The sequence below is a fragment of the Setaria viridis genome, chromosome 9, assembly GCF_005286985.2.
Source record: "Setaria viridis chromosome 9, Setaria_viridis_v4.0, whole genome shotgun sequence".
NCBI lineage: Eukaryota > Viridiplantae > Streptophyta > Magnoliopsida > Poales > Poaceae > Setaria > Setaria viridis.
Window position 1 is genome coordinate 18,032,630 of NC_048271.2, and position 17,347 is coordinate 18,049,976.

A 17,347-nucleotide genomic window follows, 5' to 3' on the forward strand; every position below is an offset into this window, starting at 1 on the left:
TCCAACGTTTCTAGTCCCAGTTGTTTTTAGACCCGGGACTAAAAAGGTTTAGTTCCGTGTCTAAATTTTATAGTCTCTCGGAGTCCTTTTAATCCCGATTGGTGATTCCAACAGAGACAAAAGTGAAGCTTTTAGTCCCGGTTGGAGCCATCAACCCAGATAAATGAGCATGGAACCCATTAGTCCCGGCTGGTGACTCCAACCGGGACTAAAAGACTCCTTTTAATCCCGGTTGGAGCCACCAACCATGACTAAATATTTTTACCGCAGGTGGCCCCTCTCTCTCCACCTTATCTTCTCTCATCCTCTCCCTTTCTCCCTTATCTCCTCTCCTTTTCTCCCTTGTCTCCAAGCACAGGCGTTATCTCCAGGCGGAGCGCACGGAGGGGGGCACGAGCGGCCGAGGCTGCCCAGCTGACGCGGGAGCGCACGGACCGGCGAGGCACGCGGCGGCCGGGACCGCCTCTCGCAGCCGGCCTGCTAGGGGCGGCGGGGCACCGGCGGCGGTGGTCAAGGCCATGGAACGACGCGCGGCCTGTGGGCTCGGCAACCGGCGCGGCTCGGTCTCCATCGGGGGCGCGGCTCCCGCGACATGCCATACGGCCAGCAGGGGCGTAGCTCCTCGCAGCGCGTGACCTGCGGCTGAAGCGTGGCGATGGGGGAGGCACAAGCGACCGAGGCCTCGTGATTGGCGTGGGAGCGCACGGGCCGGCGGGGCACGTGGCGGCCGGGACCGCCTCCCGCGGTCAGCCTGCTAGGGCGGTGGGGCGCCGGCGGCCATGGCCAAGGCCATGGAGCGGCGCGTGGCCTGCGGCAGGAGCACAGCGTAGGGGGCACGAGCGGCTACGACCGCGCAGCCCACTTTTTTTAAAAAAAACTTTTTAGTTCCGGTTGAACCGGGACTAAAGGAGATCTTTAGTTAAATAGGGGTAAAATCATAAAGTTATCTAAAAAGTATGGACATATTTGCCGGGTCAAATTTGTCTTCTTTGAGCTCATTTGACACGTTATGTGGTGATCACGGAGTAGGGGCAAACATGGAGTTTTGTAGCATCCAAATTCCATCACAAAATCAACTTAAGCTTCATGCGTGGTCTAGATTTTTTTAAGGACTTAATAAATTTTCTTTAGATAAATCCCAATCTTTAATAATTTAAACAACATTTGAAATAATTTTAGAATCGACAAGTGGTTGATAGTGCAATTAGTTTGCATTTGTTTGAGGTGTGTTTGCAAAACTTGAATAAAAAATCACTCTCAAACTTCCCTCTCTCTAGCCCAACCCAACCGGTCCTTTTCTTTTTTTTCCCGACCCAGCTGTAGCAACTCGGGCCACCGGCCTCCTTTTCCTCGACGGCCCATTCCACCAGCCCACCTCCCCACCCACACCCGCTCGGCCTCCCGCACCCGCGACACTCGCCCTCCCCATGTCCCTCCGCCTCCTGCGCGCATGCTATCGCCCCTCCACTTCCCCTCCCTTCAACCAGTAACGGCCGCTCCACCACCACCGCCGCCATCAATAGCCAACCGCCGCCCGCCTTCTCCCCTCCCACCTATGCCACCTCTGCTTCCCCATGGCCTATAAAGCCTCCTTGCCTCCTCCTGGTGCTCATTCACCTATTTTCTAGCCGCCAACCCTCACCGGAGCCACCTCGCACTGAGCTTCGCCACCGCCATCGTTCGGCCCTCTGCTGCCAGGACAAGTCCGGCCACCCTCGTCCGCCACTGCCGCCGGTGAGCACCTCCCCAACCTCCTCTCACCCTTCCTCCGCGCCTGCACCCACACCTGTGCGCCACTCCATGCCGACGCCGATCGAGTCCCACCGGCCGATGGATAGGTTTAATCGAAGGAAGAAGATGAGGTGGTGTTTTTGCGTTCAGGCCCCTGAAGGAAAAGAATATCTAGATCTAAAAGTATGTGTCTTGCGCCTTTTGCAGAAAAGCCCTAGAAGTTTTAGTTTCTCGTGATTCAGTCCATCTTAAAGCTTTTGCATGTTAGCCCTTGAGTTTCTATACAAAATTAGATTTATGCCCTTAGTTTCTTGTGTTATGCCCTTGGAAGTTTCTAATCCTTGCCAGCAAGTCCCTAGAGCTTAGTTAAGCCATATCTTCTTTGTTTTAACTCTGATTTTAACGGTCAGTCTCTGCATGAACATTAGTTCTAGGAGTTTGTTTTAAGTCTTCAAAACTGTTTGGTGTATTGTTTCTTATTTATTATTTGTTTTGCTTGTGTGATCGGGTAGACGACATGTCGTTCGAAGAAGGCTAGGAGCAGCAGTTAGAAGAAGAGTTTCCGTAGTTTGTCAAGGAAGAAAAGTGGCTCCCCCCTTCATATTCTTTTTCATCCCGGTAACAGCATATTAATTCATTTTACTATTTCCTGTATTGCATAATTTGACGGGATACCTATTAAGGACTTATCTAGTCTTTTTCCCCAACCCTTGAACACCGAATTTTAATCTTGTTGGGTAGAAATGTTTAGCTACTTACTTTGGGATGGTAACATCATAAATTTTGTGAATATTAATCATGACTTTATTTGTTGTTATACCTGGTTAATTAAAGATCATTTATTTTAATTGGAATATGGAGAACCTCCCAAGAAAATAGTACAACCACAACATCATATGGCTCTGATCTTAGCCAATTAATTAGACATGTTGTTGACTAGTAGTCTTATCGAAAGGGAAATGAGGGGGAAGGTGTTGGGTATAGCCCGGTCCTCTTGGAGTAGTAACCTTGGCTAAGGTGCTGACTCATTACGGAGGGTTATGGTCCACACCGCTACTGAAACTCTAACGGGCTACTGGTTACCTATGTGTCTTTGTAAAGGCTTCGTAGTAGACCCCAGCCACTCACCAAAGGAAGTGTTTATGGGCTTTGCAAACTCAGGCGACACGGGGAACACCAGCTGTGGGTAAAGTGTACAACCTCTACAGAGTGTAAACTAGTATATCGGTCATGCTCACAGTTATGAGTGGCTTGGACCCTCACATGATAATTGAATTTAAAGATGAAAATAAATCGTGGTTCCTGATTTTTGGGATAATGTTGATTCTTTATACTTAATTGGGTTGGTATAAACTTACACCTAGTAAATAGGTGCTTGCTAATAAAATGTGACCAACTAAAAATGCTAACCGATGAAAGCCTATCAACCTCTCCTTGTTAACCTTGCATATTTCTCCCACTTGCTAAGTATCAACCATAAGTGTACTCATCCTTGTCCAATGCTGCTCAGAAGTTTTTGACGACGCGGAGTACTTCGACGATTACGAGGAGTTCTAGACATGCGTTCACCAGTCAAGTGCCTGTGGAAGAAGCTGTTGCTGCTTGTTTGTGGTAAGTTAACAGTGAAACAATTAAAGACCTTTGTGTCTATTTACCGGAGTGTAATAAAGTTATCTATTATTTTATTTATGTTTTGAACACTGTCTTTTGATTTATTCACTTAAGACGTCATGAGAACGGATCCTGACACACATATGCTATGCATTCGATTTTGTCCTAAAATCAGGTGTGACAAGTTTTTTATTAAAAGTAGGGGTAAAATTACAAAGTGGATGAAAATGAGGATAAAATCACAATTGGAGTTTAAAATAGGAGAAGAACACAATAACCCCGAATATAGTCAATGAAGTCATTAGAGGGCTTCACAAGCAACATGCATATTACGTTACCTTTGTAGCTCAAATGTGAGAAGCTGGAAATTCTTTTAGGGATTAAACTTCAGCGAGGCACCCAAATTGATCTCACATTGTGATTCAACCCACTATATTCACTAACCACGTTAGTCATTTGAAATGAATAAATAGGTCAAGGACAACATAGATAAACATTTTGATATTACTCATATGTATCTCGTTCGGATGTCTAGTGCCATTGCTGATAATCTTTGTAGTCGTATCGGTGTCATGTTAAAAAATGTTATTTACCTCTTACTTTTATTGCTGTTTTCTAGCTAATGCAACATTTGATAAAAATAAATACGCAGTCACTTCGGAATAATCACTGCCCGTCTAGCTCAGTCGGTAGAGCGCAAGGCTCTTAACCTTGTGGTCGTGGGTTCGAGCCCCACGGTGGGCGTGTTTTTTTTTTATGTAAGCCAAACTGTTTGTCATATTTTTCACCGGGAGAAGTTCCAAACACAAGTACACAAAGGCTCCTGACAACACCAAAACCTGAGAAGCCTTAACTTACGATACCAGCCATCCTACCTGAACTAGACCGAACGTTTTCGCCTTAGAACAGGGGTGCCGACCACTTCGTCGTGCATTCATCTACTACAAACCTTTGCCCATTATTTGCCTTAGCAGATGGGCCATCCGACGCCTTCGCGCTTCGCTTGCGTGAACATTACACAAACATAGAACAATTACAACGTTACAACAGATACCTATCAGTACAACATCTCTTTCCCAGGTACATTCCCATCTGCACTGCTGTTTCCTTACTCTCTCAGTTACTCAGTCCTCTTGTTTCCTGCAGCATTCTTGCTGGCTACTGCTGCTGGTGCTAGACCCTTGTGCTGGTTTCAGTAACTGGCGACGATGAGGAGACCAATCGCGGTGACGATGATGGTCGATGGCACGCCGAAGCGGAGGTGGCTCCAGAAGGTGAGGTTGTACCCATAGAACTGCGCACGCCGTGCCTGCTCACACACGATCAGGTTCGCGGCTGAGCCCAGGAGAGTCAGGTTGCCAGCCACCGTGCTGACCCAGGCTAGAATGAGCCAGGCTTTCTTCTGTGAAGCAGGGGAGATCGCAGCTGCTGATGCTGCCACTCTTGAGCCGAGCAGCAGGACTGAAAGAAAAGTTCAGAACTCAGATTTGTTGGGGATTAAGATAGACTCTAAATTTCTATGTGCAACAAAACTAGTTCTGTACTTCTGTGTCCAACAAAAATTGCATGTATCATTTTAAGGTTCAGTTTAAGTTCGTCGACAGCCCAATGGGTTTAGCAGGTTACTGTCAGTTGATTCTGAAGACATGAGCTAAACGTGAATATAATGTTGTACTCCCTCCATCCCGAATAGTACCCAAATTACTATTCGTTTTGGGTTTTCTAAATACGTAACTTTTACTATGCACCTAGATATATATTATGTCTAGATACCTAGCAAAAGCTATGTTTTAGAAAAGCCAAATGAATAGTTATTTGGGACGGATGGAGTAGTAATTAAGATTTTCACCAAACTAGTACTGCAAGTTCCCTGCATCATATGACCAAATATGGGTCCACTACCACTACTATGATTCTGAGCTAGTCAGTAATAAAGCCAAGCAGCGTGTCAAGAGTAGTACCTGTTGGAACATTTGAGGCCACATTTGACAGAACAAGAATCACAATTGCGAGAAGCGCAGTGCCTTTGGCGCTGTCGATTCTCGAATACGGCTCGACCAGCTCCCAGAGCGCGTTCGGAATGCCGGTCCTGTTGAAGCCTTCGACCGTTATGAACATCCCACAGAAGAAGATTAGCAATGAGTATGACACCTGCAGGTATAAATCATCATCAGTGTCATGCCTTGATTAAAAAATGTCTTGGTCAGAGGAATGAAATGCCGAAAGTTCAGTAGGCCGGCCGTACCTTCTCCAGGCAAGCCTGTGCGTCAGTGAAATCAAGTGCCAGGAGTACGAGAGCAGCAGTGATGGCGGACCAGGACATGTTGAGCCCCATGAGCAGGGCGATGAGCATGCCAAGGGTCGTGAGGTACACCGCACTCTTCCACACGAGCACCTTCCACCTCTTCTCCTTGACCTCGTCGCCGTCCTTGCCCTTCTCGCCGTCCTTGGCATCGGCCTCAGGCGCGTCCTCGATGATGACGCTGCGTTGGTGGCTGGTTGTCCTGGTGATCTTCCTTGGTCCCACGGCGTCGTCGCGCCTGTCGCAGATGGTGGACACCTCGACCATCTCCTGCGACATGGTGGAGGCGCGCATGGACCTGATGGCGACCTGGATGTCGCCCTCGGAGTTGTAGCTCCGGCTCCTCATGCTGTGCGTGTCGGCCCTGTTGAGGCTGTCGCTCCGGCGGATGGGCTCGCTGATGCAGTCTGCGTCGACGCCGTTGACGGAGGATGCGTGCGACATCCTCGCCGGCGTGAAGCGGTGCGAGGTGACCTCGTCGTCGGCGATGACCTCGGGCCCCGCGGCGGCGCCGCCGCCCCCCTCCTGGTCCTTCTCCGGCACGGAGAGGTACTTCCAGAAGTAGCAGAGCAGGATGCAGGTGTTGGTGATGACGCCGACGATCATGGCCGGGAAGACCCCGATGAGGAACTGTCCGAAGGTGATGCCGCTCTGGACGGCGATGACGAGGTTCTGCGGGTTGCCGATGGGCGTGGCGGCGGAGCCGATGTTGGAGCTGGAGGCGAGCGCGAGGAGGAACGGCTGCGGCGGGAGGTTGTTCTGGCGCGCGAGCTTGAGGATGAACTCAGTGAGCACGACGCAGCAGGTGTCGTTGGTGAAGAGCGCGCTGGCGACGGCGGAGACGAGGCAGACGCGGAAGAGGAGGTCCTTGCTCCCCCGGCTCCGCCAGGCGAGCGCGGCGCCGAGGTACTTGAACATGTCGGCGCGCTCGAGGAAGATGCTGACGACCATGGTGCCGAAGAGCAGGCCGAGGATGGGGAGGTCGATGGCGGCGTAGGCCTGCTCGGGGGTCATGACGCGGAAGAGCACCATGAGCATGGCGCCCAGGAGGGAGCCCGCGGTGCGGCCCACGGGCATGAAGGGCACCGAGGGGAACACGGCCAGCACCCAGAAGATGCCGAAAGCGATGCACCCCAGCACCACCTTCTCCGTGCTCGCCAGCGCCATGATGGTCTCTCGCTCTCGGGGTCTCGTCGCGCGCTAAACCACCGGCAAGGCGACGAGAGGAACCGAATCGATGCCGAGCCCTGCCAGCGACGACGGCCAATGCCGCTCTCGTGCGATCTGCGCGTGGACCGGGACGAGCGGCCGGGCTTGTTCCTGGCTGTCTAGATCCTGCAAAACCGGAGCACACAGACAGAAACAGCGTCAGCAGCAGATGCTAGACGTTTCAAAATGCTAATCGGCGCAGGCAGGCAGAACCCTCCTCGGCGAGAACCGAGTCATCGGCCAAAGGAAACTACATCAGCTAGCCGCAGATATTTGGCGCGATCGGGAATATCCTTCGGCCACCGTCCGCGACTGGCGGCCGGCACTTCTGGAATGGAAGCCGCGAGAACCAATGGCAGCTAACGGTCACGTCTGCTAGGCTATGACACACTGCTACCACCAACAACCGGCACCTCGCCGTGAGCCGTGCCGTGCTGCGAGCGCATGCAGGCGTTCAACCCGAGAAGATCACTCGATCCACCGGTCAGCGGGGGCGCGTCCAGAAATAGGCCACCGCCCGGCCGCCGCATCGCAGGGGTGTCTACACGCTGGCCTCGATCGGGATCCCGCGCGCCGCCGAACCCCGCTCGGTGAGATGGGGGAAGGGAACTCCGGTTGGGATTGAGCTGCTCACCTCTCGCGGCCGCGCCGCGCCGTCTGCGGTTTTACACGAGCGGCCTCGGCTAGGACGGCCGCCGCTGCCTGCAGGGCTAGCTGCGAGACGCCGAGATATTACTAGGGCGCGTGCGTCGTCGTCAGCGTGGCTGCTGGCGCTCGCTGATCGATCGATATTATCTCCTCCAGGTTGGGACATGGGACGGGTATTTATTGCAGTCCGGCGGCTGCGGCCGGCGCCATGTCCATCCGCGAGATAGAAGGCGCGCGGCATCGTCAGCTCGCATGCTTGCGTCAACAACGGACAGGGTTGGGTTGGGTTGGGCTTGGTCAGCTTCGTTCGATGCTGAGGTTTGGTGGTGTGGCGTGGTGAGGTCAAAACCAGAAATTAATTCGTATGGTCATGAGGTCTCTCTACTGCTTTCATGAATACAGCAAAAGGAAAAAAAAAGGTGGGACGGGCTCTTCTTTCGCAAATATCTTTTTGAGACACATTTATACACCGTAACATCACCCTCATCTCTTTGGTTAACAATTTGAGCGTTTTACCATAGGTATTTTACTGCAAATGAACTTTATAGTTCCGAGAATATCAACGAATAAACCCTATGTTATTCATGCCTTAAGTGACCTTATTTCTTCCAATTCATCATGAACCCGAGTTAAGTTGTACTGTGATCTTCTACTGCAAATGAACTTTATCTTTTTCAAGAATATCAACGAAAGAAGAAAAATTCGAATACCCGTAAAAAAAATTTGCAGATATCTTTCGTATAAGCTCCCGAATAACGTCATGTTACTCATGTCATGTGTGACCTTATTCCTACAGATTCATCATGAACCCAGTTATTGTGCTCCACCTCACAGCCTTCCATTAACAGGACCAGATCGATCCAGCTATTTTGTCCTGTCTTCGGTGTGGGTGTGCTAAGTAATTGTCAAGGAAGCATCCATGCATGGATGTACCAAGTGTGCAACGCAACTATCTCGTGCTTATTTGTGGCCTCAAGTACACACACATACGGAATAAAGGAGGTGGTGGTCACGCCAAGAATGTCACAGCACTGTGTTGACTTAGCTTCTGTTTAGTGCTGTCCCTAGCTATGGTTCAAGTGACCAAAAGGAAGTGGCGTTATTCTCACTCGGTGGCATGAGGGGTCAGCAATCACACTGCTGGTTTAACTAACATGTTTCAGATTTTTTTTGGTCAACTCCTGTAAAATTTAATTCTATGATTCTATTGATATAAGGTTTCTGAAAAAAATAATCCGAAAAATTACGTACATTGCACTGTTGTTATGCATGATAATTGATACACTGGAATTTACTTGAACCAGTCGTATATATGATTCAAATTTCCAAAAAGATATAGATTTAAAGTAATATTTTTACTATCAGTATTAATTGCAAATTAGAATATTGAGATAATATTGGCCCCAGTTACCTATTCCCTACTGCAGCTGGACGCCCATTGGCTATATTGTACGGAGTAGTTGACAAGGAGGAAATATCCTACAAGAGTGCGGGTGGGGGTTACGATTCACTTGTTCAGCTTGCTAAAATCCTGCTCATCCTCATTGCAATTGCAACTGGCCAACTGCGTTTCGTGCTAGACAGGGTATTTGATATGGCCACTACCTGGAGCGCTCCGTGCAATGATATACGGCAAAAAGAAAAGTTGTCGCTGCTGCAAAAGTTTTTTCACGGTTTTCTTTTCCGTGAAAACCTTTCGATGGACCAACCATCACTTACTAGATCCAGTTCTGCAGGCCGACCAATCTATGGTGTGCGTGTGCTGGGGCTGTTGCCCAAGTGCCCCCTCCAACAACGTGGAAGAACAGAGCGTTTGTGGCAACCAGGTAGATCGCCAATACGGCGATACCAATTGCATGCAAGACTGCAAAGGATAAGGATCTGTAGCTCGGCAACTTCGGTTGCGGTGATCTTTTTGGTTCCCACGCACTAGCTAGCTAGGGTGGAAAGAGCACGTTTGAGATCTGCTCGGTTTGTATCCAAGCTGGGGATGATAACAATCGAGCTAGTATGATCGAGTTCCAACTTCCAAGTTGCTGGAAGAAAAGAGACAAGATTTTACAGGTCCATTTTGGATAACATGCAAATGTGTAGCTAGCCAACTTCCGATAATATAATCAGGATTAATTCTTGAGAAAGCAGACGCTACACCAGACAAGGCCTTGACTAGCTCAAAGCATGGCTTTATACACGTTAACAACGGAGCGCTGTTTCTCCTTAAACGAGCGATGATGGACGAAAGGACGACGTTCTACCTAAGCTTCCAGTCGTACTACTACTACTACTACTACACCAAAGCTACTTGGAGTGGCGCGTGCAGTGCGACGACGACTACATACGCAGCTCGGTGGTCGCGCGGCTGCCCGGGCCACGCACCGTCCGGCGATCTGGTCGCTGGCACGTTGCTGCCACGCCACAGGGACGCCCTGCGGGGTTTTTTCTGGATGGCCTCTGCGATTCCTACCCGTCCCCTGTCTTCCACCACCAGCTCTGCACGAGCTGCTCCCGAGTCAAAGCCTGCAGAAACCCCGCGCGCGCCATCGATGGCCGGCCACAACTATCCCCCCGAGATCCGATCGGATCGGCCGCCTGATATTTACCCCTGGCGTTACTGTCCAATCTCAAGTCGACGAGATGCTGCTGCTTGCTGGTTTTTTGTGAGGCCGAGATGGGAAAAATCTCGAGATCCGAATGCCCCGGAAAGTCCAAAGGATCCAGAGGCGCAAGTACACACGATCGTGGCGGGATCCATTGGTGCGTGCGATCGAGCCGCGTCGCGCGCGACGAACTGAGAAGCCGACCGGCCGGCCGGCCCGCCGCTCGTGCGTCGCTGTTGCCGCGAGCGAACGATGCCGGGACCAAGCGAAGCAGCGGCGGCAACTACCAGCAAGAGCGCGTGGCGGGGCACTCGCTAGGCTCCTAGCCGGCAGTTAGCTAGGCTAGCAACGGGACGTGCGTGCTCAAGCAACGGCTGGTGAAGCCGCCGTGCAGTGCGTCCTCGCCGCAACCGGCCGGCCGGCTAGCTGGCTCTTGGCTCCCTTTTCGGCTGCGCACTCACCATCGGAGTGTGATGGATGGGCGCATGCACGGACCGTTAGCGGTTAACGCCGGACTAATTATAATCAGCTGTCAAGCTGAACTGACCGGCCCGGCCGGACTGCTGCCGTGGTGCTTCAGAAGCTCAGACTTTGCCGAATTCGTGCACATAATCTAACAAAAGTCCTTCCTAGGATCCGTGTAGGAGTAATTCGCCCGTGTGTTTGGCCATGAGCTAAAAAAAAAGGAACTAGGATCCGTGCACATAAATCATGAATCCATTTAGCTAGGACACATACTGGCAAAACTTTATTAGCTTTGCCACTAACATCTAAAAAATGTATAGATTGACTACGACTAGCTTATCATGAGAAATATATTTATAATTTTAATCTGAAAATTGTATTTTTTTTTCAGACGTAGACCGACTACTGCTATTTTAGTGTAATGTGGGAGATCATGTCAATATCCTGATGAAATCATATCTAGGATGGACGAAGTAGTTTGCCATGCATGATTAGTCCTCGGAACGAGCGTTGGCTGCCCATAAAACTCATGCAACGGCGTTGGGTGGAGCCATCCTTACTTCCTTAATTACACGTCTCTACTAATGTATAGAAATGATTTACTACTACTAGCTTATCATGAAAAATATTGTATAATTTCCATTTGAAAATTGTATATTTTAACAAATACTGCTAAGTTAAGTAACATAAAGGAGATCATATCGACAACCTGATTAAATCATATTTAGGATGACAAAGTAGTTCGCCATGATTATTTCTCGGGAACGAGAGGTTGCCTGCCCATGTAAAACTCATGCAACGGCGTCGGGTGGAGCCATCATTACACGTCGTCTCTACTAATGACAGTTACAAATATGTATGTATAGCCGTAAGCGTTTTGTGTCGTTCAAAGATAGAACGGTAGTACTCCCTCTGAGAAAGACCGGACGTGTTCTAGCAACAGTGCGTAACGGTGATCAAGCTGATCAACCACCAGCCTTTTGGGTCGACAATTCCCAGGGGATCATACGCATGATACGCAAGTACGGTTGGTCGACAGCAAAATTATGGTGCAGCTGTACGACTACTACTTGACACCCGAAAACCCCGCCAGGAATTGATGATTTGGTCCAACAAGGACCTACGTACTAGCTAGCTAGCAAGCTAGTGCTAATCATCCAAATCTCAACCTACGTGTTGCTGCATGCATATTCGTTCTGACATGACACAGTACTACTCCTCCATACACATGCATATGCATCTATATATCTACGCCGCCGTACGTACTCCAGACAGATCGTCAGATCGGGATACGTACGGCCGGCCATGGCGTCGTCTAACGCTGCTGCCATAGTTGCCAAAGTAAACGCAGGACAGAAAGAACAATTCAGTGGAAAATTACTTACATTGCTATCACATCACCCGGCCATTGACGCCATGCCCGCAACCACCACCTCTGTCGCCTGCCGCCGCGTGTGGAGATCGAGGTCAGCTGCGGATGAAGAAGATCAGCTACATGCGTCCATGTGCGTCGGAGAAGCTGCTTCAGAGAACAAGCACGCACTGCACGGAGCCTGCAGAGTGTCTTCGCTAATCTGGATGTGGAAGTTTTTTTATACGGATTATTTCTGTGTGGAGAGAATAGGAGCAGGAAAGTCTACTGCGGCGTGCTAGCTAATATAATCGGCTGCTTGATCGACTGTCTGGACTGGAACGACGTGGCGCTCTCGCCGGCCGGCCACCGCGTCAGCCGGTGGTGGTGGTCTGGATCCTCCCTCTCTCCCTCTCTCTGTCCGCCGCTGGGATATGGCTTCGTGGTGGCCGAGCGCGGGCGTATAAATAAGCCGTGGCAGGGAGGCGCCGCGCGAGTGATGAGCTGGTGCGGCTTTGGATGGTCTCTCTTGATTCCCGCTTGTACTTTTCCCCATGCGTGTGATTAAGCCCTGCTTTTGACACTCTTGGTGGTAGCGGCGCGGCGGTTCGTTGTCCGACAACGAAACGTTTGTTCGGGAGAGAAAATGTGTCCCGGCTAGATCGAGAAGCTGCCTACATTTCAGCTGCGCTTGCGCTAGCTGCAAATGAATAAGTTGGGGTTAGTTACTCGGATTAACTGTTTCACAGCTTTGCATCCAGAGCTCTTTGCAGAAACAACCACAATCTGTTAGGAGCCCATCACTATCGGTTTTCCAACTGCCAGTGATTCTCCCCAACATTATTACGATAATCAGATATTATAGCTGACATGTTCCTGAAGCGTGCCAATGATGATGTTACCACTGAAATGACCGAAGATTCGTGGTTTTGCAGGGAGCTTGGCGTTCAAGGCTTAAGAGGGAAAAGAAAGGTGGGGCAATGGCAGCGAGAGGCAATGGTGTCAAAACAACTTTTAGGCCCAACAGGGACATGCGTGATCACATTGAGTTGACTGGCCGATCAAATGATGACTTGAAGAAGCTAAGCGAGATAGGTGGACATTTGGTGTGTGTATTTATCAGCATGCCACTATATACAAGCAATGTAACTGAAGGAGCAGTGGATGAGAGATTGGATGCAGTTGATATATAGGCATGATCAAGCTGGTGCACCCATGGCCGAGAGGCTCCGATAGAGGTGGAAGTGATGCTATAATTAAGCATGTGGGGTGTTTGTCCCCACGGTAGCACGGCCCGAGGAAGGAGGCATTGAATCTAGGGAATAGGTCGTGAAGAATGTACAATGGAAATGTAGCAATCAGCTGAAGATCTAAGGATGAAAATAAATAACTAAATCGATTATTGCCTGATAGCTGTAATATCAATTTTGCGTACACCGACCTATAGTTAAGTGAAGGTCCATTAGAATTTTGTCAATCTAATGCAAAGTGGAAGTGTAGAAACATTTGAAAAGATATGAGTGGATTATTCTTGAAGAATAGTTTTGTAGTAGTACCTTTTTGTGTTATACTTTGTAAATATATTGTGGCATGTTGGAGTATAATTAAGTCAAATACTGTCACATAGGAGTATTATATTTGCGATTGACAGGGAGTAGGCTGGATAATTTACAGGTTCGTTGCATGTCTTATTAAATGAAGTTGGTAAACAGTCAGCATAACTGAAAAGCATGTATGATTGGTACTGCCTGTAAGAGGTCGGAAAAACCGTCCATGAACAGCATAAGCGGAGCTACGTGGGGGCCAAAGGGCCACGGCCCCCCCTTACCTGTGAAGTTTTTCACTAGTAGATGGTTGCAATCCATTAGCACAAGCAGGCTATAGTACCACCTGAATCATTTCAGCATTAGGAGGAACTAGCAGCACATCATTTTACTTGGTACATGCTCATGATTGCGAACTTGATGATTATAAAGAACTAGCTACTTTAGATGATCATCTACTGTGTAAGAAAAGTGGAGTGTTTTGGCCCCCCCTCCAGTTTGTGCCTAGTTCCGCCACTGATGAACAGCGAGGACGACGAGTGTGATCTTGCTTGACTCGACTGGGTAAAGAGTGTGCTGCTAGCAAGGACATGGATAAAATGGATCGATGGCCCATTTTGTAAATGAGATGGTGAAGACTTACCAGAACTAATTATGCTAGTTGGCTTAGTCAAAGAAAGCTACTAAATCTGTCTACTAGCTTATTAAAGAGATTGAGCTGCAGTCGTCATCGTTGAAACAGATGCAGTTCCTCCTGTTACATGCAAGCAAAAATACGATGTAATCTTAGAAATTTCATGTTAGCATTTGGTCCAAGCTGCAGTCATAAGTTCTTCGCTAGCTAGGGTACATACGCCCGGAATAATGTAGGAACTTTAGGAATTTTGCAAAATAATCACACATGATGGTTCAGTACGATTCGCTCTAGATTGAAGAAAAATTTCAACTTTCCAAAGAAGGTCCTAGGTCCAAAACGAAAACATTGGGCCTATGCTCTAAACGACAATTGACAAAGAGAAGTTAATGAACTTCATCTTGTATAAGTAAATATGCAACCAGATACTTGTTTTTTTAAGTAACTCCATCAAATGTTTTGTTGCATTTTAATTTGTCTATGTATGTAGCTTCAAAATCAAGCACATTCCACCATTTTTACTTAATTCATATACCCCTGATCTGAAGCAGTCAACACAATTGGCATGAAAGATACATAGTTCAACATCGCTAATTGACCTATTTTTTGGTAACCTAATTGACCTTTACCATGTAACTATCGCTAGGTAAGAAATAGTGGTGACTCATTTTTCAAAGTTCTGATGCTAGCAGACACAAAAACAAAAAGGTTAAGACAACTGCATTAACAAGCGAAAAGGACACTCTGATCATAACAGAAGGGTATGTGGCCTTCCCTGTGCAAATTGTCCACCTCGACATGATCTTCAGCTACAAGAAGTGGACATGACTGGGACGATTTCACATAGAACTTTATCTCGCGTCGATCTTTTAGCACGATTAATTTCAAAGAATAACTGTAACTATATCTTGTTCTCCATATCGTTACCAAAATTTGCGGACTCTTGAGAAGTTGTTCTCACTATTCAAGAAAAGGGAAACAAGCAATGTCCCATTGCTATCCTCGCTGAAGCCATCGTGTTTTCTTGGGGTTTTCTTCTTGCACATGGTCTCCTTGGTCCAGATGCAATATTCTCCTGCATCTCAAAAGAACACGGAGAACCAGCTGTCATAGAAAACGAAATTAGCTGCAGAGCCCACTGTTAACTCGACAGATGTACTACTCGTGCCTCAGCATGATTGCATGAAAGAAACGACTCATGGTTGTTTGATAAAAACCCTTTATATGTTTATGTGACCATGAGGCAAATGTGCATATCCCAAATCTTATCTTCTTTTTATTAAAAAAAACAAAGGAAGGGGAAAACCTCTTCTTTGAGTAAAATGTTGAAGATGATGATGAGGATGATGGTTGCGCTTCGAAGGTCGAATACGTGTTAGTTGTTCTAAACTAGCTTTCAGAAACTCTGTTCCGTGGTCCCCAAGCAAAAACAATCCCCTCTGATCAATGCACGATCGCCCAGCTGATAGACACTAGCCAAGAGATTCGACACTCAATTAGGGCTGGATGATCCATTTTTGCTTGTAGGGAAAGCAATTATGGACACCCATAGGTCCTACTTCACTCTTGTCCAGGCGTTATACAATGACTGTAGCGTATTCACTAAACATATCTCTTCCTCTTGGTGAAAATGATGTAAAATGTAGGAGTTGTTTGAGCTGAAATAACAACAACATAAGGTCAGGAGGAGGAGATTTTGGTCACTGTTTGTTCTGTATCGAGAAAATGATCGATCATCCATGTCGTTTTTTGTCACAATTGTCTCATGCGCTCGTCTCTTTTAATGTTTGTTGACCTTGCTCTACACTTGTCATGCAAAGGTAGAGATATCTTGATTATAACTCTCTGGACTTTTCTTAAAACATAAAAAGGAAAAAAATGATGGACAGAATTTAGCTATGCTATATGGTGTTACGTCATATGACGCAGGTGGCCACGTTCTCTCGATTGATCTGAACTGTTGGTTGTCTGATCCGATGGTTCTTGAATCATGTCGATTCTACACTGGTGGCCTCTCTGCCGCATGAACTTTCTGAGAACATGTTTATAATATGACATTTTTCTCGAATCATTTGGGAATCGAATTGATCATGCAAAAAAGAAAAAACAAATTGAACTGAAAACATGTTATAAGGGAAAATTTCTTTCGTCTTGCATGATTGTCTAAATTGACGAAATTCTGTTCAGGATTTCTCAGGAATGCAGACGGTGATTCTCCTTATAGCACACGACCAAACATGTCCACTCTCCCGTGATTATCTTTCACTCTTTTGTTTTCAGAGATGATGGGTTCTTTGAACCATACTTGCCTTGAACAAAACATCATGTACTGGTGAACTTAAAGACTTCAATCAATTATACTGCACGAAATACTGTCAAGTGCCTATTTCACGTCAGAAGTTCAGTCCAAGCAGTCAGTGAACAGCTTCAGTCCCTTTTAAACGATAGCCCCACAATCGGAAACTTGCTGTATTAGATAAGTCTCGCTCGTTACAAAAAAGAAGTAATTTCTCGTTACGTGAAAGAATGCGCTTGAATAGAACCTTTAACCCATCATTCAAGGTTAAGACACAAACAAAACAAAATGTTTCAATCCAAAACTCTAGCGGTAAAACTGTTGAAAAGCTTCCCTTCAACGAACTGTTATGTTCTTTCATGTACCGCTAAAAGTGATTATTCACACTCCACAAATTTTCTGCTTTAAACACCACAAGCCTAGAGTATGCAACAGTTGTTCGTTCATATTTGAAGGACGGTACGAGCTTTTGTCAAGAAATAAGGCATCAACAAGTCTTTCAACTGACGGTTTTCCAAATAAATGACGTGATTTCCGTGGAAATCACAACATACCTTCTGACAAAAGGCAAAATCTTTTTACAGGGTGCTGTAAGGCTATTTAACGGTAGACAATTTTTCTCAGCAATGCTCATCCAAGATGAAACCTTGGAAGAAACTAGACCATGATGAAAAGCTCTGAAGGAGCATATAACTAAAACGGTTGATCCATACACACGTGGAGCTAGCTTTTATCACACAGTCTGACACTGGAAATTAGTTAGATGCATGCCTAACTTTTTTTTGACCGAATAGCAGGGAGGCCCCTACTGGATTTTTTTTATAAATAAATGAGGGAATATTTACAGTGTACAAGGTCCTAGACCCAAAAGAAGAGAAGAGCCATTAGTCTAACGGAAATTACAAAACCAGCTTCCTAACTCCAGCTTCAGAGAGGGTTTCGCTCTGTGAAGAGTGAGA

The 17,347-nt window shown here is 47.5% G+C and overlaps 1 protein-coding gene and 1 non-coding gene across 3 annotated transcripts; one reads left to right on the forward strand and one right to left on the reverse strand.

Moving 5' to 3' along the window:
* Window positions 1-4,013: 4,013 nt before the first annotated feature.
* Window positions 4,014-4,086, forward strand: TRNAK-CUU (transfer RNA lysine (anticodon CUU)). Its single transcript has one exon. It is a non-coding gene; the product is annotated as a tRNA-Lys (tRNA).
* An 80-nt stretch (window positions 4,087-4,166) lies between these two features.
* On the reverse strand, window positions 4,167-12,355 carry LOC117838925 (silicon efflux transporter LSI2). Of its 2 annotated transcripts, none has more exons than XM_034719128.2 (4): window positions 11,949-12,355; window positions 5,588-6,979; window positions 5,304-5,493; window positions 4,167-4,803 (listed from the first exon to the last, which is right to left on the reverse strand). In XM_034719128.2, exons 2-4 carry the CDS (start codon window positions 6,809-6,811, stop codon window positions 4,535-4,537), a joined length of 1,683 nt encoding a protein of 560 aa, XP_034575019.1. In that variant the 5' UTR covers window positions 6,812-6,979; window positions 11,949-12,355; the 3' UTR covers window positions 4,167-4,534. The 2 variants fall into 2 exon arrangements, with proteins under 2 accessions (XP_034575019.1, XP_034575020.1); XM_034719129.2 differs by lacking the exon at window positions 11,949-12,355 and adding an exon at window positions 7,488-7,647.
* Window positions 12,356-17,347: the final 4,992 nt, after the last annotated feature.